The following is a 23761-nucleotide window of genomic DNA, read 5'->3' on the forward strand; positions in this document are numbered from 1 at the left end:
TCTCACAAGGTTAAACACTTCACTAAAGTTACAGGACATGAACTGTGAAAGGCTGTATATACCAATCTCCAAATGTCAGTCACATGGCTTCCTTAATTCATATAACTACAAAACACATCTCTTGAACATTGAGGCATGTAACAACAAAATTTGGAAGGAAATCCATGCATACGCCATGCATGCACAGTGGCGGATCTAGAGGGGTTTCCCCTTTTTAAATTTAGCTCAGTGGCAGTCTAAGTTTATAAACATTGTTGCACTGACAAGTTGTCATAGCAGACAACTATATACTACTGTATTTCTCATGCATGCAGTTGCACTTAACCGACATCATTTATAGCTATGCAGCAATATTTCACTGTTTTCTCCCACAGCATTAAAAACGATCGAGATACTCTAATAGAGCAGTCATGTAGTTACTCTAATAGAGCAATCAAAGCTACAGCTTGTGGTCACCATATTTGCCTGTAGTTAGCTATAGTATTTACAGTTTAAAGCATTGGATTTATTGTAATTGGTGACTAAAAATAGCCTAAAATCTGATCTCAGAGCTTCTAAAATCTCAAAATTTTCCGCAGAAATGTCATCAGATACCTTATTCAGCTATACCTACTTTCAGAAACCCCCTTTTAAAAATCCTAGATCCGCCACTGATGCAGATTATTCATAGAATCAATCTAAAAAAATCAGTAGTTTAGGGCATTAAAGATGTGCATGTTTATAGCACCATAAACTACATGTCCACAGCACCATCAATACTCCACTGAACTATTTCTTGAGTAATGAGATTGTACAGATACATGGCAACATAGGATACAGATAAATAAGTTAATGGCAATGCTATACAGTCAGTACACAGTTACATAAAATCAGTAACTACACTGCATGGTCTATATGACTAAATCAACATCTCTATGATCTGGTGTAGGTCTCTGGTCTTGGCAGATGGTATCACTGAATGGTATACATGTGAGATACTGGCATATGTAACAGTTAGGTTGAGCTTCATAGAATATGATGAATAGAGCACCATAGAAAATGGCAAATAAAGGAGCACAAATGATTATCAATATCAGCTTGAGTTGGTCAACTTGTTTGTGGCCACTACTTAGATCTCCATTAAACAAGGAATAGAACGGTACAACCATGGCACTCAAGAGTAGACCACCAATAAGGCCACCAAGGTGAGCAAAGTTGTCAACATAAGGGAACATACCAAGACAAAAGAAGAATACGATGATCAACAATACTTTGGATAGCTCAAGTTTCGGGTATAAGAATTTTTTCCATTCCCACACCACATACACTAGTACTGCAGCCATAACTCCCATGATACTACCAGCTGGTCCAACCTGTAGCACACAATGAAAACCATATGTTATAATTACAGTGACACTGTGGGACCTGTCTAAAATGAACACTGGGACTCAGATTTTTTTGCTGTAATACAGAGGTTTTCCACCTTCTGAGGTAAATACATCAGGCCTGCATGCTGGCACCAAAAATCCTTTTGCCAATTTATGGAAGTTTCTTCTATCGGGTCGGAGTCTTTCTAAAAGTGGCTTACTGTAGACAGGGTTAAAACAAATTATTTTGATATTTCTGAGATGGCCCAGCCAGACTGTGAGAAAAATGCACACAAGTTACTTCAATAGAACAATTACTCGGATGTTATAGTGACCAATCTATTAGAGTATCTTGGGTGATTAAACAACCCTCTAAACTGAATGATGGCTCTTCTATCCAAACCTGTGGTTCTATAACAAGGTCACAGGAAATGGTCCAGCTTTGCTTTTTAGGAGTCAATGTTGGTATTAACTTCACATGACTACTAGATCTACATGGTCCTATTAACAGGGTAGCAGTTCTAAGTGAATACCAAGCATATATGCATAGCATGCATTATTGCTTTTAAAAGTATAGAGCTGTACAGTTTATCAAATAAATGCATGAACTATGGATCCCTATACATGAAATACTGCTGATTTACCTCAGGTCTGTAAGGGATTACTATTGCACCAAAAATGTTACCAGCAAATCCACTACCGAGGTAGATGACACTAACTGGAAACCATCCGATTAGCATTTCAACATCTCCCAACACCAGGATGTTGAATATTAATGTGAATAATAGGTGGATCCATCTAACAAAAATGAAATTATTTTTCTTCGTTTCTTGTATGTGATCTATCATGACATTATATCTTGAAAACATTGTAGAATCATCGCTAGATCTTCATGCCATTACCACAATCTTCCTAATTACTATATGTGACTGTCTCAGTGAAAACCCATCTAGTTTGCACAGGCATACATTTTAAGTAAAACAAAATTGGTGAAATTATGTGTATTACAAAGAAAATCTTGCGCAAGGTTTAATTGTGCCATTACTCAGAGAAGAAAGACTCAAATCAATTAAATTTACACACCATCTTATTGGCCTACTCATGGGGAGTTTGAAAATCTTTGTTTAATTTCTGTAGCCCCAATGGTCTACAGAGTTGGAATTTAGCTTACGATGTTCACCAAGGATTGGCACATCTACCAAGGCTTAGTTTTTGCCCAGCAGTTACTTGCGATAGGCATATGAAGGCGGTTTTATTGAAGAAATGGTAACGACTTTGTTTACATTTACTTCATTTTAAACAAATGCACATGCCTGCAAACTAATCCAAACCAGCGTTGAAACCGGGTCGGGTCATCCGGGTCATCTGGGTCACATTTTCTCCGGGTCATCCGGGTCTGACCCGGTTTACAATTTATCCGGGTCTGACCCGGATTGGATCACGTGAGAAACGAAATTGTTTGTTTGACGACATGGAACTTATAAATGCTATCGCGTAGCTCTTTCGTGAGCCACGCCCACTTATCGCATTACCAACATATGCTCAGCCACGCCTATTTGTTAGTAAGTGCAGTATGTAGCACGAAACTGAGGGTATCTATGGTGAGGGGTAGCTATTGTCAGTAGGTAAAGACTTTTTTTTTTTTTTTTTTTGGTCTTCAACCTACAGCTAGGCTGAAGTTGCAATATTTACTCAACACGAATCGAACGCTCAAAATGTAGACTCGTTCGCTCACCCGAGACACGTCTCGGCTTTAATTAATCCGGGTCACATCCGGGTCAGTGGGTCATCCGGGTCAGCAGTAGTGACCCGGTTTCAACGTTGATCCAAACGGAAGTTATGGCTGCGAATGTAAGCGCCTGTAGTGTATTTTTAGTATAGTCACTGTACAAATGTATACCTTGCTCTTCCTACTGTCTAGCACTGTAATCCAAAACTACTCATCATAATTGACTAAAATTTTGGTGAGCTATTCCTTGAACTATGCAGATAATGCTGAGGAAAAAAAAAGAAATTTGGAAGTTATGTGAACTAGACAGGTTTTCGCTGAGATGGTCACATATATGGTCATGATACCTCAGTACATTGTTAAAAATAGCTTTAACAAAAGTTTTGTGACAAAGTAGCACTTTGATATTCATGAAAACAATGACCACTAAAATTTGAGTAATAGAGTAGTTAAATAAGATAATGTGAAGGTAAAAACATGAGTAGCTATTAAATCTCACCCTCCATGTAGAAATAATGATATCCACACCCTGTAGAACTGGTCTGGTTCATGTTCATTGACAAATGAGATCAACCCACAAGTGTCCCGCAAACAATCTACCTATAGGAAAAATGATCAACCAAACCTATCACCACAGGCATGACTCAAAGCATGTTATATGCATTGTTTACATTGAGCCTTCAGGGCATATGAAGCTGGTTTGGCTCTAATGGGGGCAGAGATCTAGGAAGAGACAGATTGCTAGGAGTCACTGCATAGTGTGTGAAGCACACTCTGAAATTTGCCCCTCCTCCTCCCACAGACTTTAAAATTAGCATTTTAAATGTGCCACATAAAACAATCTATGCAAGTTTCAATCTCACAAGGCTCAAATCAATAAAACTTATACACCACGGTTCATGGATCTTTGTTAAATCAAAAGGCACCTGAGTTACAGGCGCTTGTTTATGATGCAGTAGAAATAAAGCCATCGTCACTGCTTTATAGGAATGGCCTCCGAGTTCTTTGTACACATGGAATAGCATTGGGAAAGCACTTACTGTCTGTTACTAATAGGGAACAAACTGTCATGAATCATGATTGATTAATAAGCACCTTTGCTGTATACACTATAGTTACTGTACAAATTGAATTTCTTGTTATTCCAGCTGCTGCACTATAACTCAAAGACTATTCGACTTTATCACTAGCTGAAACTTTGCAGTATGCTCCTTACACAAGTATAAGGAAAATCAGAAATTTTAGGTCTGAGTAGGGATCATAGAAATAGAAAGCTTTGAAACAAGGGAGGCCATCTTACTAGTGCACACTTAATTCTTATAGCGTAAGTCACCATTTATCAAACACATTTTAACAACAAGTGCTTATAATCAATGGACTTCTGGTTTAGTTCAACTGAGCAGCCTTATGTCTCTCTGCATGAGTACCAAGTTGTAAGTAATCACACCAGCACATTGCAAGTTTTTTTACACAAAACAGTACCAAACACTGGTACATATTATCAAACAGCAGTACTTCACTCAATGATCAATTTTTTGAACATTTTGCACATTCCAATGAATAACTTACTAGGGAATTACCCTGTCACTTTGAGGTGGATAACAACCTGTGACAGAAATTTTACGGAGATTGAATATACCATTCACAAGTTATTCAGGTTAGACCGAAACTATGGTTGTTACAGATAATACTGTTTCGCTCATAACTTGAGGCCTGCTGATCCAATTTACTTAAAACTTGGGACTCAAGGAGAGCAATGTCTCCTCTATTGAATGGTCCAGACCGGAAGTATGCACATTGTTGTGGTGAGAAATTATAGGTGCTTGTTAAAATAACTGTGGTTTTGTTTGCTTCGTGCCACTAGAGCCTTTGGAGCCCTTTACTAATAAAAACTATTGAAGGAAAACTATTGTAAATGTTGTATTGTTAGTAATTGCAGCTCAACAAGTCTTTGGTTAGCATTTATTTGCCTTGTATGTTGAGTAGCTCGCCTAGTATGTAAAGTTCACTAATTAGCAGGTCAGTTACGTAACAATATGTACACATTATAAAGTGTCTGGAAGTTAAGCAATTCTTTTTTGTGAGGTATGGATCAGCTGAACATGAAACACAATATATACCTTCTTACCTGGGAACACAAAAAAGCCTCTTCATGATATCTTCCCTTCATGTAGTTACAGTATTCCAAAGAGGCTATCACACACTTTGCTAAGATACCAATACAACATGGCCTCCCAATAATATCACAACTAAGATGAGCATCTTGTAGACTGGTAGTAGGTGGATTAGAATTACGACACCTCTGTAAGAAGTGAATATGTGAAAATGTGCTATTTTAAAACCCACTATCTTCCCATAACATGAACATGAAATCTACATCACAAAAATTGGTAGTATAAATTTCAACACAATTAATAGAGAAATGTTTGGCCAGATGTGTAAGAATATCACTCAATCACCATTATCTTCTGCCTACTACAGAAGCCACAATCCAATGTCATCATAAATCTAAGTGGTGGATCTAGAAATTTTCAGAGGGAGTTTCAGGTTCAGGAAGCTTTCAATAACTGTGATCCTAGCTAGTCTGAGAAGTGTGTATATATAGTCCAGCTGGGGCTGTTATGCTGAATGTTAACTCAGTCTTGATAGCGCAGTGGCCAGTGAGCCGCATATAACTACATAGATCTATAGCTTAAACTTGCTGGCAATGAATCAGTAAAAATCATTGCTTCATGGTCGAATCTTACCATTCGTTTTGAAGCAAAACAGCACTTGTACCCTTAGAGGTGCTTAACACACTTAAATGTCGTAATGGTATTTTCAGTGATTTCAAAGGCAAATGTACGAAATTTGGCCAGTAGAAAGTCCCAATATAATACACTAAGTATAACTGTTGGTGGTTTTATCATCATAAAAACAATTGGGACGCATGCACTATTTTCGAAGGCATTTTCAGCAGAAACATTGCAACCCCCTTGACTGTCTCAGAAACAGCTGTCCTTAAAAGTTTAATTTAAGGATTATCAAGACTTGAAACACCAGATGAGACAGCATAATTACTAAGTGACTTGTGTAATTTAAAATGGTATTTCAAATTGTGGTTACCTACATAATATGAAATTTGATAGGTTTTGAACTTCTCTCTATGAGCCTTATCCGAAATTACGTCACAGAAATAAAAATGGCCGCTGTAGTGTGGGGACATTCGTAAAATTTGTATGGGCGACTATGGGGAGAAAATTTTTGAATGGGAATATCTCAGTCAAGATGGAAGACAATGACCTCTAACCAGCAGATGTGGTATAAATTAGCTGAAAAAATAGGAATCTAGCGTTGTTTTGAAAATCAACCGAAAATTGCTTTTACGCACTTACTGTATTGTTTTATAGCCATACCCACTAGTTAGAGTTTGATATCTTCCTTCTTGGCTGAGATATCTCCGTTCAAAAATTTTCTTCCCATAGTTGCCCATACAAATTTTACGAACGTCCCCACACTACAGCAGCCATTTTATGTCTGTGACGTAATTTCGGATAAGGCTCATTGATTGTTACTTAATTGTTAAGTTCATGCACCTTAGAATTATACAAACTAATTTTAACTTGTCATTATGTGTACTCTTACCGGCCATCTTGTGATGTCATTATTCCATACACGTGGCTCCTGTGATATAGGACTTGCACATGTCCTAAATTGTAAAAAGCAAAATCAATAGCAGCAAAGAATGTATGCATGAAAGTGTGTACTTTAGACAATGAATTGCAGGATGCCCATGCAACTGAAACTGTAGGATAAAAGGCACTGCAACTAGAGTAGGAACAATTTAGCGCCCCAATAAAAGCAAGTGTCCAATGCTAAAAAGCAAATATCACTACTGTGTTGTGAAGATTCTATACTTGAATTGAAATGCACAGTAAGAATAATTGTTTCTTATTGTTTTACAGTAATTGCACTACTCTGATTCTGCTTGTTTCAGCCTTTTTATTGAGGTGCTACATTGTCCCTACTCCATTTACTTGTACTTGTTTGTGAACCCTTTTTTTTTGTAAAACCATGACCACTAATAGCTACCCTCCCTTGTGGTCTTGTCACAATTCTACTTTTAATCATATTCACAAGGATGTCGTGATTCGCAGAGCACAAGGGCTGTCCACTTACATTCCAGCTGTACCAACTATTAATACAGACCAGGGTCTGGTGGAGTAATTCATCTACCTGTACACAAGAGGTTGAAGCATCCAAGTTGACAGTATTCTACTTTGTCACACTCTTTGCGCATAGTATTATACAAGCAGTCCATTTACTGGTGGCCGGCGGTATTTCATCTACAGCTAATGTATTCCAATATGTTGGTGCAACAATACTGTGTAACATTGTATGCACTCTTATATGGAAGTTATGCTGTGCTTGACTGATGGCTTGGGTATGGAAGGATAAAAGTAAGATAATAGTGCATGTATTGTATTGCTATCAATATACCAAAGGTTTCTTCTTAAGTGAATTTAAAGTGTTTCTGTGAAAGGAGTAGTGCTGTAGCTGTAGTGCTATAGCTGTATTGCGATATACTACATCAGTTAGGCGGGCAGTAGAAAATTCCATTGAATAATTAATTCTGTAGCAACTTGACAAAAACTTTTTGAGTGGATCCAAGGCCTTGATTTTACCCAACCATGCAATACTGTTACGTTGTCATGAGAGGAAAACAAGGCAGGTTTTGGTGACAGGCCTTTGCCATCCGTACTATACAGTACGATAAATACAGTAAGTACTATTGTACTGTATGATGTAACTACAGCATTTGGAGTATGCATGCGTATAAACTTATAAAATATGTATGTTTTGCTAGCTTTGCCAGCTTTGTTATAGTTAGTGTATAATTAGGATATAAGTACTTGTAATTCTATAACTTATAATGATGTATACAGAAACAAAACACCTTTAATGCTGAGCACTAGAGAAGTACACAGATTACTCACCTGGGTGACTGGCCACACACAACTCCACTTGGATTAGCAGTAGTATCATTTTGTAGAAATCTCAAAAATATACTCTGAAAAAAAAAGTGTCCAAAAATGAGTCAACCAAATTAATTTATTCTTTATACCTAGACTTGGTAAATACAGATACATAAGTAATAAGCCTGTTAGTCATCCATACATAATTTAAAATGACCAAAACACAAAACTAATAGTCTTTTAATCACTATATGTAACACTTTCACACCTCAGATCAAAGGAACCGCCTGGGCTACATTTCGTATGTAGCCCAGCTAACCCGGCTACATACGAAATGTAGCCGGGCTACAACTGGGCACTGATTATATTGACGTAGATGCCGAAATCGATTGTGGGGATGGAATAATACTCACGTGATTAGGATACACGACTTGAATTCCGCCATGAAAACCACACAGATGGAGAGCGTTTTGTTATCCTCGCCATCCTATGAGTTGAAAAACATTGGGCTAAGGTGAAAACTAGTACTACAGCTTATTCATTCGATTGTTTCCGCACATAAACGAATACGGACACACCCCCATCATGAAGCTACCACTCTGCACGGAGTAACCACTCTACAAGCAAGCTTACCTGTCTAGGCCTTTAGTGAATTGCGTAGTTTTCCCATAAACGATTCAATAGCACTGATTAAAACATTAACTCGTGTAATGGAAATTCTCCGTGATATCTCTAGGATATGTCCATTTATCATAACCAAACATAACCAGAACGTACTAGCTGCTGACACATAATCGAAAATTTTAGGTATGCATATATAATACATCCAGTGGCTGCACTTGTATTGGCTTGGGTGATTGATCGCCCTGCACAGGCTATCAGCCTAATAAGTGTTACATATTAGTTGTAACATGGGGCATTCGGGCTTTGCCTGATATGTATGCCCTCATTCCCGTGTTACAACTATTACATGTACAACATGATGTTGTGCAAACTCACATTACATTCTGATTGGTTGTTAACTTGAATACAAACAGGTCTATCGTTCCTAATACAACATCCTGACTGGCTTTCTGTAATACGATCTTCTTCTATGAGGTCAAATAGTTCTCTGTCTCTACGCATACATGGAGCATACCGTGCACCCAACAATATCAGATCTTCCTACATAGAAGAGAATATGTGTATGGGCAAAAGAATTTTACACTTTTTAGAGCCACGTAACTTAAGATTGTTTGGCACTACAATACAGGTGTACTATTTACCATCATAGAGCATATACATGTTGCTGTCATTGCTTACCTGTGACAGGCCACCCCACACACTAGTGCTGATAGTTCGTTGGACACGTTCACGTCCAAGATTGCCACGTTGTATCTGCAATGAAAGAAATTAATTTTTTTTTGCTAGGGAATATTTCTCAAGTATAAAAATTATACAACAAACATAAAGAAGTCATATTGCTGATTAAATATACCAAACAGAATCAAAGTCAAGTAACATCTAAAATTAACATTTAACACATTGGGTGGTTACAGAAATCATCCTATCTTGAAGATTTATACAAGTAAAATTTTTTGTCCTATTGCAGCATGTGCTCCTGAACACAGAAATTTTGCCTAACACCAATTCAGCAGCACTAAATATAGACATTTCAAATAAGACGTATTACACGATACCTTTCCACAAGTTTTTCATCTAACTGTGGCTAATTTCACTATCATCTTGGCAAATTTGTTATTATATTTATGACAGGTGATTTAGACATCTAGATTATTTAAATTATCTCCCAGTCCTAGTATTCTTATTTAGTACTGATACAGGTTGTCTGATGAACTACGTAATATTACAGAAACAGTTGACATTTTAAAAGTGTAATTGATGTTCATTATTTTGACATACAAGAGTAAACATATAAATTATAAAGATAATTCAAAATGCTTTACAGTACCAATGACTGCATGTTTGATTTTGTCAGTGCAATCAACAGTACACAAAAATGTAGGTACAAAAACCTTTAGCAAAGAAAAACAAATGACCAAACCAGAAATTGAACCCAACACAGAGGACATACTAGTTTCCCCACCTGTATACTAAGCCATAGTTTATCACTAGGGTGATTGCTCTAATAGGGTATTTTGATCTTCATTTTAGACATTTTACCTTCTAAATTTAAATGAGAGATTTATTTTTCAGTGTATTAGAGTAGCTACTATCACTGAATATTTGCCTGATTGTAACTGCATATGTTCTATTAGAGTTTTTGACTTAGTGTACAATTATTGATGCCTGGGCCTGGGCCTCGGTGGCGGCTATGCTGATACCGATAAAGCATTGGTACAGCTCTATATAACACAACAACATACTATCTAACCAGGTCAGTTTCTGTCTTAAAATCACACCCATAGGGAGCAAGTCCATATATGGAGGTGACAACAATCATGACAAGGATGTGTATGAAACTGATCCATATAGTAAACCACGGTCTGTAAGGAGAGCAGCTTCTAATATGCACTGTACAGCTATAGTACTTTACGTGAATAGGAATAGGTGCTCATAAAAATCTTTACTGCCAGTGCCAGTTCCCTGATTCTTATCCTCCTTTGGGCATCTGTACTTAAAGTGAAGTAGTGTTCCTTTTATACGAAGATGTTTTCTGCTGCATATGATCACTTTCTGAATCCTAAAAATATGATCATTAAACTAACAGCCATATACTTATTAATAACACTAACACGTTGAGTGAAGGTCTATGTTCTTGACTTCCTTTAGGCTATGAAATACACATACATAGTGGTCAAACAGTTAACAAATCAGTAAAGCCACTTTATCAAGCTACACGGCAGTGTGTCATGTGGCCAAGAAAGTTGGTGCACCACACTGTGAGTATATTAAACAAAACACGATTTTCATGCATACGTAGCTCCATACTCCCTTCTTGAATTGGAATTGTTTTTATATTGCAAACGTCTGCCTTCAGTACCCCACATACCAAATTTGAGCAAGATTGCCTAAGGACATTTTTTACATGCTTGTATATACAGGGTGTAGATGCCACTAAATTATTAAAGTATTAACGATAGCATTGGTTCACCACAGGAAATAAATAACAGATACGTGTGCAAATATTACCTTATTATATATTAAGATTATTAGGGTATACCGACTTCACTGCTTGCAAGAAGTCTTGGGTAAAATTCCTCCATATTAAAACCATTAAGGGCAAACTGCTTAAGTAGGGATCTATGCACTAAAATGCAGTACACATAGTTAGCTATGTGGGAAAATCCCCACTTTGGCATGGCATGTGAGTAGTATACTATTAGTAGGGATTTTTCTGAATAGCTACTGAAAAGTTATGCTATCTTGTCTCTTTTTTCACTACCATCATTTCTTAGAGTGCAATTTTAAAATACACTAGCATATATACAGGACCACTGACACTACACTGATCACACTAACTAAACTATCAGTTTCCTCCTATGGTACATCATCATCAACCATATCCAATAGTAACAGTGGAAAAACCATAACTTATTGTATACACTTACTCTGTCTGGTAACACAGTAGCTCCATCATCATCAGTGGTCTCCTCACTTACAGTTTTAACTTCCATTTCAGGAGAATTTGTCTTCTCAGAAAATGATATACTTGCACTTTTTCTAACGACAGTAGTTAGTTTGATCTCGTCTTCACGAGGACACTCCAAGGAGGTGGCATTGTGTACTGATGACTCATCACTGCTCACTGAATCATACTGAGGACTCGCAGTGGAGTAATTATCAAGTTGTGTTGCCGCCTTCATATGAAATGACATGATTTACAGCTGGTATTTTAGTATTAACAACAATAAGATACATATTTGACATGTATCCAAGACAAATCCATACAAAAGAATGGTACAGATATGATTACTCTTAAATCACAAAGGATTCTCTGTTTAAACAAGAATTTCTTGGAGAGATAATAGAACTAAGAGTATCAAAAATCATAAAAACAATTGCACAAAGTGCTGCCATATTTCATGGGGTTTATCAAGGCCAGTGTTACTATACTATAGCTACCATACTGTTATAGCTGGAGATGCTATGAAAACATGATGGGGGGGGGGGGGGGGGGGGAGTCACAACGGCTACATGTTGACATAGAAGTAAATTTCTGTAAGCATTCACTACATCTTTCTTAAAGTGAACCATGTGTTTTGTGAAAATCGATACCAGTAGGTTACAAGTTTAACCACTTCAAACTCCCAAACTATGTATATAATGTCTGCATTTCTGTGCTACTTTTGTCAAATCACTCTAGTTGTGTCTGAATCAATTAATTGACATTTTAAACACAACACACATGTAGTAATACATAAGTACATACCTCTGTGAATAATTCATTAGTAAATGTAGCTCCATTTGACTTGGGTACTATAAAATACATAAAAATGTATTAATAAAATAACATGCCAGCAATCCATATGAATTTTATCATACACTAGGTCTAACAGTTGTGACAGTCTATATTTCCCTAGGCTATTTCACCCCCAGCACAAAAGTGGTACATGCTGGACAACTAAGTAATACTATTGTTACGTAGGTACATATAATGTAACTAAAAGTCCCTGTGCTGGCCCATCTCAGGAGAGGCATTGTTAGAGTGATGCAAGATGGACTGGCTTCCACGTATGCACATTGTAGCTGACCGGAGTAGAGAAAAAGACAATGTGCAACAAATCCAAGCCAGAGTTTAGCAGCTAGTAGAGCTACGGCAAGACAGATGGTAAGCAAGATGATGACAAAAAACTACTGTGCCTCTACCCATGCCTCCAGTGGTTACAAAAAGTCCATGATGCATGCATTATATGTATACATACAGCAGTATGCCAAAAAGCACCAGTCAGTCTGAAGCAATATCTAGTAACAATCAAGCCCATAGTCTTTACTGTTAAACTAAGTTACTCTTGTGTGAAGAAGTCAGTCAGTAGAAACTATTCCACTAAATAATTTTTTAAAATGTAGCAACTTTATTGAAAGTGTTTCAGGTTGTACTGAAGGCACTTTTGGGCTTGGTATGCATGACTGATAGAGGACCATGAATGTATAATGAGGACGGCTTTTGGTCAAGTAGGAAAGTCATGTCAATGCATAAACTTCACCTTAGGACTACTTTTGCTCATGCCAAATTTTAGCTGATCAGATTGTGGGTATGGTTTTGTATAGCATACAAAATAATTATATTATCCATTTGGGGCAGGAATACAGAGCTATATTATCCTGGAAAATTTCCGATCTTGATGCTTTAAAAATTCTTTAGTAATATTGTGGTGAATAAGAGGAATTTTGTAAACACCTTTTATTATTATTATTATTATTATTAGGACCGCGTCACATACAACCAAGTACATACACCGATGTGACAGCCCCCTGGTGAGGCTATTAGGTGGTGAAGGCACGATCCCCAAATCATCTCAATATGTCACAGTAGTGACAGATATAACACAATAGTGGCATCGTAACTAAAGGCCACCAGTAGCTAAGTGCCAGTACATCATTGGCGTGGTAATGGCACAGTGATGTGTACACAGTATATGTATACAAAACATACAGGAGAGAACTATACATTATTGCAGTATTGTATGCAGCAATACATTATAGGAAACATCACCAGATAAAAATTATTAGCCAATATACAGCACAATTTATCAACATCAACTAGAGCTACATAGGGTTCATCAGTGGTGTAGCAGTGGCACAGTGATGGGTGACACACTAAAATTATGCATACACAACTTGCAGGAGACAGCTACACAATACTGTAGGAGTATGCAAGCCAGATGAACCAGATAAAGGAAGACAGCCAAGCCAGCCAGAGCCTAGTAGCTAAGCCAGGTGAAGGCAAAAAAGATTAAGCACGTATTGAATTGCCTGACACCAACAGAAAGGAAGTTCGCCATGCCAGCTACACAAGACAAAATTGTTTACTTGTATTTTATATGTAGCTGTATTGTAAAGAGCGTGGCATATGTTTTAATGTTTTCTTGTATTGTTTATTTATGTGAATGAATCCACTGGTAGCTGGCATGGAGATCGACTTGAGATGTTACAAACATAAAAACTTACTTGTAATCTTCTTGTTTACACTTAAAGTGGCCGCTGGCTCTCCTGCAATCTGTAAATAATTAAGCAAGGGTGTGGTACTGGGTGTTATATAGAATTACACGTATGGTAAAGTCATCAGTATGAACAGGCACAACGATTATACGTTTGCGCCTTCATTCACAGGCGAATCTATCCCCAGTTAGTTCATGTCTCTAGGCCTCGTAATTTTTAGAACATTAATTATTATTTATTATTTATTTATGACATAATTTTAACCGCATTTCGTATTATCTTTAGTACTTGGTTGTATAATTAACGCTTTACAGTGACCAGCACTGAAGGTCTGACAGTAACATGTGCTGCAGCCTTAGGATTACCTAACCTAATTCAAGGACTTAGACCTAGTGACTTCACTTACTGACTGATAAGGTGTAACAGAAAAGGGGCCAAAGTAAGGAAAAAAAATCCCTCCAACCCCAGGATTTGAACTGCAGGTCACCCAATGTCTTTGAGTCGCTCTCCACTGCAGAGAAGATAAATGAGTATATAGTGCTATTACTGATGACTTCCAATCCGCCTTGTATACACTTCCATCATGCATACAGAAAAATAAATAAGCAGGTACTCTATGTAACTTTCATGGGTGGGCATTGCCAAGAATTATGCACATAAACAAGAACAGCCCAACTGTTCAAGACAGGTCAACTATTCACAAACTAATTCTTTCATAAAAGTATTGTTTGAAAAAAAACAAATCTTTTGTAGGCAAGGAAACCAAACTGAAGGAATTTGCCATACATTTCATGCTCCTTACGATAGTGACACTTACACATAGTGACACTTAGCTACACATAATATCATTGTATCTAGTAGTAGCTGTACTCCACCTACCATCACTGTAGATGAATGCCTCATTTGTTATGAGTGGACTTGCAGGTCTAGGCTGTTTGATAATTAAGAAGAGTACACCTAACATTTGCCACTTATAGTTACAATGTGTACATATACACAATAATCATACAACTGAGGGATACATGTGCATATTGCGTATTATAAATATACATAGATTGTTTTGAAAATAATATATAACCAGAACCACTGAATACTAATGACTCATCAATTTTGCAAAACACATCTATAGACAACTTACTGAATGCAATGAAAAACCACAACATACCGGCAACGTTCATTCATATTGTCTTGTTTACTCAGATGCTTCACTACACTTATCACATGAAGCAAGGACCAAAAGTAGTGTCATAGCATACTGTATATCAATTAAATTTGGTGGTGAACTAAATTTGGTGAATTGGCGATTTGTCACTAAACTGCCAAATTAAAATTTTTTTGTCAATATAATTTTCATAACTTGCGTCCAAGCTTTTGAAACAGGTTTCGACATACCAACTACTTTAATATACCTTATTGGCAAACTAGTGTGGTTCCACGGATGTAAATGGGTGTGGCTTATTGACTAGACTAGAACTCATACACTAATCTTGATTAATAGGTGTGGCTTCATGTAAGCTTGCAAATAGCAACAGACTTCAATTTTCGTGAGCAGCCATTGATAAATGGGTGAAATTCTACGTATGCTTACAGACAGCAAATGATCCTGATAAGTGGGCATAGCCCACGAAACAAATTGGGCTGCAGAAGCACCTGGATATTCTTTAAAGCGGGTCAAATCTGAACCGGTTCAACTATGAAAGCAACCAGCAACCGAATCCGTAACATTTCAGCACACACACACACACAAACACACACACACACACACACACACACACAAAAACCGATTGTACACTACAGCATGCAGTCATACAATTAATGTTACAAAAGAGTATACAAACAAAATTAAAGAAATAAATGTAATGAAACAAGGGGGCACCTAAAGATATACTTAATCCCTAATTCAGTCATGGATATAGAGATTGAAGTAGGTATTAAATGTCCAGTAGTATATCCTCAAGTGTAGGCAACCTTTTCCACAGACAAACACAGCTATACAGTAAGTAACCAGAAAGTTCAAAACTACAAAGTCACTTGCCTTGTATCAAGGCACTTGGCATTAACAAAATTTCCAGATTCATGGTATACAGCGGCAGCACACATACACATAACAAATCGTGTACTATACTGACCATTAACGAACCACCAGATTTAGTAGCTTCCTTCTTTTGCTGCACCTCCCTTTTGGCTGTCGACACATTTTGGCTGTATAACAGTAGTTTCACCAAGAACATCACATATACAAGCCACAAACCTATCAATGTATGATACAGTGGCAGTTGAGACAGCCACTGGAGTTATAGTAGCTTTAGTTGTTTGCTGCTCCTGTGGAGACAGTGACAGTTAGTGTGTGTCCAAGGCAGTCTTGCTCACCTGTATTGGAGCTGTAGTTTTCATCACTTCCTGTTGCTGCTGCTGTACTCCAATCAAATGTCCACGATTTTGCTTTAAGAAGTAAGACATTGCCATAATATTTGTAATGAAAATTGTGTCATATAAATTCATGGAATATTACTAGCACAAGGAATTTTAAGGGATTGTAAAAATTAAGAGTAGTGAAACAAGAGAGGTTGTTTACACCTGAAGATATACTAATGGACATGAATCTCTACATCAGTCATGGCTATTGATTGAAGTAGATTAAAAGTTCACTAGTATGTCGGCAACCACCCTTGTTTCACTACTTTCTATTTCTATGATTCCTAACCCTTAAATTTTGTTATTGTAACATAATTATTAATAATTGGTAAACGCACACACAAGAAAAAAAAATGTGTAAGCACACTCCAATCATAAATTACTAAAAAGCGAAGTGGTAATTAGCTTTGTTTTCAGCTATTTCAACCTTTTACAAATGAAGATCAGCATGAAAAAATGCCTCTGGTAATCAATATGAAAAATACCCATTAAAAGCATGATTTTTGGAGAGGGAAGTAGTGTAATACACTACTGCAAATTGACACCTTTCACTGCATGTTAGTGAAATACAAATGATGCATGCATTGTATGTACTGCAGTATGCCAAAATGCACCTGTCCGGCTGAAACAACATCTAAGAGTGACACAATCAAGCTCATAGCCATAACTGAATAAAAAATTGCCGCAACCTATTGAAAGCATTTCAGGATGTACTGAAAGCATTTTTGGGTTTAAATTAAATCCAACATACAGTGGAACCACAGTTATCTGGACCCCACTTATCCGGATTCTTGGTTAAGGTGGTGCTGAAATAATAATGTGAAGCCGTACAATTCCCATTTGTCACAATTAAAGTTAGCCCATGCGCTTAAATAGCTATTTTAGGGTGGTGGAGAACTCCGCTTGTGAACCATGTAGTCTATGTTTAAAGGGTTCTTATGATAGCCTGTAATGTTGTAGCCTAGCATGCCAAGTTTCATGAAACCAACCACTTTAATTTCGTGGTTATTAAACTCTGAACTTACAAGCCGATTTTAAAAATAACTCACCCCAGAAACAACCTAACTCTAAGCCGCCTTGGCTCTTATGGTTTCTCACCTTGTAGAACAACTCTATGGAATCCTTTTTAACGATGAAAACGTGGAAACTGGTTAAAACGCAAACCCGCATTTTTCAACATGTGATATCACACCTGTCAACAACGAATCGCGAAAAATCGTTCCATAGCCCTGTAAAGAACCGCTTCACCAGTGCCTCTGCCAAATTTTGAGGGTCTATGGTACATACCATATAGCTGGTAATTTTCGAAAGGTTTTTAGGCCGTAGATATGATTGAGCGTGATCGTGCCAGTGAATTCACTCCACCTGAGACTCCCTCAGTCTTCTCTCCAGTGCACAGGAATGGTGATTATTCTATCAGTAAGTCAGTTTTCAGCAAACATTCACGCATCTTCATAATTTGTGACACGAATTTCCATTTATTTGAAATCCATCCGGACTTCGAAATATGCACTCTTCGAAATTAAAATCTTTTGAAATTCAGATTTTGCTTCTTTTGCGAAAATTTCTGTTTTGAAAATAACCCGCTATACGGTAAATATGGAGTTATTTCATGAATTGTGAGACAGTGTAACTGGCCAGGGTGTGTTCCGTAAAGCAGTAATCACGCGATGACAGCTGGTGTTGTTCGCTGCAAAGTTACCTAAGTTTTGACAAGGTGATGAAGTTAGTACGTGAATATCGTTACTTGTATTAGCAATAGTAGCCTGACAGTCTGATAGAGCTGGTTCTTTCAATATTTCGAAGCGCTTCGCATTGTTCTATTAGTTTTCTGTGTTTTTTCGCACATGGCCACAAACATGATGTTCCATTGGCCTTGTAAGGCTTCATTTGATTACTTCAGTGCCACCTTAACTGAACTACGGATATGACTACTCTATTAGAGTAGCGACTGTTCTATTAGGGTGGTTGACAATTAAAAAAAATCTTATGATATGGCCATGAAAAGTTAATTATATGTTTCTGGTTCCCTTCCTGGTCTGAACGAATTGCACGATCACCATACAATAATCTGTAATATTTTATCTCCATTGAAAGATTTTCATGTCTTGTAAACACTCTTCCTTATAAAATGCACTAACTTTATACAACAACTTTGTTTTCCCATATAATTCCATGTACTGCTATGTCAAATGTAGTGTACCATATCCATAAGTTGCAGCAAAAAAAAAAAAAAGCTTGGTCACCTGGTCAATTTTGGGGAATTGGTAGGACCAGAAACATATAATTAACTTTGCATGGCCTATTCTAAGTTATTTATACACAGTTTAAGACAGACTTTTCAGACTTATGGACTACCCCTGGTCCCAAGGGGTTCAGATAACTGAGGTTCCACTGCACTGCAAAGATGCTATGAATATGAAGGCTAGTGTCTGGTCATTATATTTTTTGTGAGAAAGTACAAACTTTCACAATCCCTAATATACAGTACTACTGTACTGTTCTATGAACTTTTGTTAGTATATATCTTTGGAAACAAAAGTACAGGAAATGTTTGATAAAATAGTTATTCGTGAGCCTCAAACCAAGTACATCATAAACCCATTTTCTTAGCTGATCACTACCTTACCCCCAAAACTCTTAATTGTCTTTACCACTTGACACTCATGTACTACAGAATTAATATTTTAGTAGAATGTCAAATGACGTTTGGTTGAATACTGAATGCACGCATTTGCTCACATGCAATACTAAGTTTGGCATCACTATACATACTTCCTCATTGTCTGATTCATCAGCATTTCTAGTCGTATCATCTTCTTCAACTCTACATGGTGCTATTAAAGAAAACAAAATATCCATAAAATAGTACAAGTGATAACAGCAATAATACGCAATGGGACAACATTTTAAGGCAAAAGGTTTCTCACATGACAACAAGCATAGTGGGACACATTTGTGAATTCATAATAGAGAACTCTAATGAAGCAGTCAGGCAATATTCATTGCTCTAATAGAACAATCAGTTGAAATTTCCTTTCTAAGTCCTACATACACTCCTTGGCCATATACTGCATGACTTCATACTAATATTAAGAGTGACCACACCTGGTCGATCTTCATTAGCACGAAGTACTTTTTGACGAGCCTGCCACTTTCTCCACTTGTCCTCTCCATCACCTGGTTCAAACCCAAACAGCCACATTGCAAACCTGTTGGGATAGTCAACAGATGAGTGCTCAAACATACACATACTCGTCTGATATATAATTCACACTTCAATTGTGTTGCTATATTTGACTGGATCTGCGAAAACCTGGCATAATGGTGAATTCTTGATTATTGAATATTAATAATCTTTGTAGTCAAATGTATGGTCTAGCAAAGTTTCAGCCTCCAATGCCAATAACTTTTGGAGTTACAGCCCTACGAAGTAGCAACAACAGAAAGATTGATTTGTACAGCAAGTATTGGGAAAATAAATTACAGGTGCTTACAATAACAGTTGTAACTTATGAATGCAATGATATACAGAGTTGCAATTTGTACCGTCGTGTTTGCCATGGAATTGCTGGGTACACTTTTCCTTGTATCAATTTTCTTCACTACATACAGAGAGAGGATATCACTGAAAAAAGATTAATCGTATACGATTCCCTCAATGTGACAAACAAATGCCCATAACTCACGTCTACTGCAATGAAACAAAGATTTTTGAACTCCAGGCAAATAAGATGATATCCAAAATTTTACTTTTAGAACTTTTCTTCACAAAAAACTGTTTATAAAAAAATTTACAGAATTTTTGAAATACACAAGTATTTTACACATTGTAATTTATACTGTAAATTTAGACTTGCACCATTATGCCAGGTTTTGCAGATCTGATCACATATACAAAATGTGCTTTGGGGATGTGAATGATCCAAAGGCTGGGTCAGGTGATAAGTAACCAAAGGCATTTGTGAACAAGTGTTTCTTTACCTTCGTGGCTCCTGGTAGCCTTTTATGGCTTCACACCTTTTGGTCTTCTATTTCTACACTGCATTGCCCCACATGCATTCCACTTCAATGTGAGTAGTTGCACAGCAACACCAAAAATGATAAACACCAAATACTTAAATGCAGTTGCACAAGAAGTGAAATATTGATACCATTAGGCTAAGCATAGTTGAAAAATTGTTTCACATTCACCCCCACACATTTTTCTCACCCCACTATCTAAAATTCCATGATCAATCATGTGTGTCTTTATTTTGATGTTGAACTTCACGTTGAGAATTTTATCACTGAGCGCTGCTCAACATATGTAAGAATTAGCTTAAAGAAGGCTTCAGCTAACCTTTATAGTATATGTATGTCCAAAGCCCGAGGGCTGTGGGAATACATACAGGCAAATCCCAAGCGCCCATGTTACAATTAATATGTAGTACTTCCGTTCAGGCTGATAGTTTGTGCTGGGTGAGTAATCACTCATACCAATACAGGCGTAACCACTGGATTCATTCTATATGCACGCCTGAAAGATTCAACTAGCACAAAACATAACTACGTTTGTTACAATGAATGGATGAGTCCTAAGGATACCACGGGAAAAGTCAAGTTGGGTGAACCTCAGGGAATTTGCAAGTGTTTTAATGCTAATGCATTTGTTTATAGACTGCTTACAATGTATACTAAAGGCCTGAAGTGGAAAGTAGAGTGGTTACCTGGTGCTTTCAGTAATGTGGGTGTGGTCCGTATCCAATAACATGTTGAAATGCTTGTGAATACATAGCATAGCACAAAAAGTTATGTAGCTTAGCTACAAATAATAATTATAACAATATAGCTAACTAAAACAGCTAGAAAACTATACAGTATCATGTAAGCATGCACAGTGGGAATAGACTAAATATTAAATCAGGTACAGTTCCAATAATATTTATAAAAAAGGAATATTTACGTGAGAAAGAAAGACAAAAAAAAGTGAGGGATCTAATTGTTGCAGTGGGGACAGTAATTTAAAGGATATATGTTGATGGAGAATATCACAAATAGTGGTAAACAAAAGATATTTCTGGCAGGTAAACAGTGGTAGCCAATGCAATCCTTCATAACATTCCCCTGACAATTTGAAAGCAATAAAGTTCCACTAATCCAACAATTTTGTATTCTTTAAAGTGCAGAAACATAGATAGACTTCATACCTGGGTATGAATAAAGCCTGCTTCCGGGTATAGGGATTTCATACAACATTTGCAAGATAGCAGACAGTGAATGGAAAACTATTGACATATCTTATTATCTAATCCAAAACAGCTAAGCTGTAAAAAAGAGTGCGGCCCTCAAAAAGGCTATGGTGAAAAAAGATGTGAAATCCAAGGTGGCGGCCAAGAAATGGCTGTGATGGTAGGTTAATGGTAAAACTTGTAATAATGACAATTCAGGTGAATTTTGTACTCTTTTTTTACAGCTTGGCTGTTTTGGATTAGATTTCATTTCTTTTTGTATTTGTATACCCCAAAGCTGGCCTATGGCCGACTTTGGGACTTTTTTAACCTATCTTTTTTCTTTACTACAGGAAGAAGAAAAGATGAAGTAGATGTACTTTAAATATTTTATCAGTAAATGTACAAATTATATATATAATACATAATATAATATTGATTACAGAAATCTCCATGGTGGTTCTTTGTAACTGAACACTCTACAAGGTGACTTCTTCTAGATGCTATCTCTACAGGGTGAATTGTTTGTAGCTGAACGATCTACAAGGTAACTTCTTCTAGCTGATCTCTCTACAAGGTGATTTGTTTGTAGCTGAATTCTGTACAGGTGATTTGTTTGCAGCTGAGCTCTTTACAGAATGGTTTCTTTGTAGCTGAACTCTCTACAAGGTAACTTATCTTTCTACAGGGCAATTTGTTTGTGGCTGAATTTTCTACAGGGTGATTTGTTTGCAGCTGAACTCTCTACATGGTGGTTTCTTTGTAGCTAAACTCTCTACAAGGTAACTTCTTCTAGCTGATCTCTCTACAGGGCGATTTGTTTGTAGCTGAAAAATCTACAAGGTAACTTCTTCTAGCTGATCTCTCTACAGGGTGATTTGTTTGTAGCTGAATTCTGTACAGGTGATTTATTTGTAGCTGAGCTCTTTACAGAATGGTTTCTTTGTAGCTAAACTCTCTACAAGGTAACTTCTTCTAACTGATCTTTCTACAGGGCGATTTGTTTGTAGCTGAATTTTCTACAGGTTGATTTCTTTGCAGCTGAACTCTCTATATGGTGGTTTCTTTGTAGTTGAACTTTCTACAAGATAATTTCTTCTAGCTGATCTCTCTACAGGGAGATTTGTTGTAGCTGAACTCTCTACATGATGGTTTCTTTGTAGCTGAACTCTCTGCAAGGTAACTTCTTCTATTGATCTCTCTACAGGGCGATTTGTTTGTAGCTGAACTCTATACATGGTGGTTTCTTTGTAGCTGAACTCTACAAGGCGATTTCTTCTAGCTAAACTATCTCTTTCCATAGTTGCATGAACTCCCTACAAGGTAACTTCTTCTAGCTGATCTCTCTACAGGGTGAATTGTTTGTAGCTGATCTCTACAGGGCGACTTGTTTGTAGCTGATCTCTATACAGGTTACTTGTTTCTAGCTTATCTCTTGAATTCTCTTCAGGGTGAATGCTCTATTAGGATGACTGCTCTATTAGAGTATCTCGATCTCGCACTTGCTGCATCAAGTTGGATTTCGTGTTATAACTACGTGGCTTTAAGTCTGATTCTTCTACACCATTGATGAGCCTTTCTAAGATGATTACTCCATCTGTACAACGATTTTCAAAGCATTACCCCAAGCGGTTTATCTGGTAGGCGTGGAAAGCAGTTATTTTTTTATTAGCTAATCTCAATTGCATAATTGTTACACACTGTTGGTTTTTTCGTTGTATCTTCCTGGTTTTTAGCTCGATTTCTTTCAAACCACAAAAGGTTTGAGATTAAATAGTTAACCTATTCACCCACCGATTTTCAGCTTCTTCCCATATGCGGTTTACCCTGTAGGCATGACAACATATTGGTGTTATTTTTCGTGAATAATCGTTCATAACTCTTTGCCTGTTTATTGTATTCCAGCCAAAGTTAGTACTGAGATGCGCCTTCATACCCCCTTTCTGTGTGCCAAATCTCAAGGCAATCGGATATGGTGTTCGCATTTTATAGCAGTTTTTGTAA

At 37.1% G+C, this 23761-nt stretch overlaps 1 protein-coding gene across 2 annotated transcripts in view; it reads right to left on the bottom strand.

Annotated features, from left to right (window-relative positions):
* Positions 1-756: 756 nt before the first annotated feature.
* LOC136250418 (inactive rhomboid protein 1-like) overlaps positions 757-23761 on the bottom strand; it is a 31049-nt gene continuing 8044 nt past the window's right edge. For both annotated transcript variants that reach the window (XM_066042624.1, XM_066042623.1), the window contains exons 3-21: positions 19656-19759; positions 19323-19384; positions 16503-16574; positions 16384-16454; positions 16262-16334; positions 15012-15063; positions 12403-12449; positions 11582-11830; positions 10766-10803; positions 10567-10713; positions 10405-10516; positions 9333-9407; positions 9030-9194; positions 8052-8125; positions 6700-6763; positions 5204-5377; positions 3575-3675; positions 1991-2144; positions 757-1352 (exon numbers count right to left, since the gene is read on the bottom strand). In XM_066042624.1, coding sequence (XP_065898696.1) covers positions 891-1352; positions 1991-2144; positions 3575-3675; positions 5204-5377; positions 6700-6763; positions 8052-8125; positions 9030-9194; positions 9333-9407; positions 10405-10516; positions 10567-10713; positions 10766-10803; positions 11582-11830; positions 12403-12449; positions 15012-15063; positions 16262-16334; positions 16384-16454; positions 16503-16574; positions 19323-19384; positions 19656-19759 — 2296 coding nt within the window. In that variant the 3' untranslated portion in view covers positions 757-890. The remainder of the gene's footprint in view (positions 1353-1990; positions 2145-3574; positions 3676-5203; positions 5378-6699; positions 6764-8051; positions 8126-9029; positions 9195-9332; positions 9408-10404; positions 10517-10566; positions 10714-10765; positions 10804-11581; positions 11831-12402; positions 12450-15011; positions 15064-16261; positions 16335-16383; positions 16455-16502; positions 16575-19322; positions 19385-19655; positions 19760-23761) is intronic.

Source organism: Dysidea avara, chromosome 3, assembly GCF_963678975.1.
Source record: "Dysidea avara chromosome 3, odDysAvar1.4, whole genome shotgun sequence".
NCBI lineage: Eukaryota > Metazoa > Porifera > Demospongiae > Dictyoceratida > Dysideidae > Dysidea > Dysidea avara.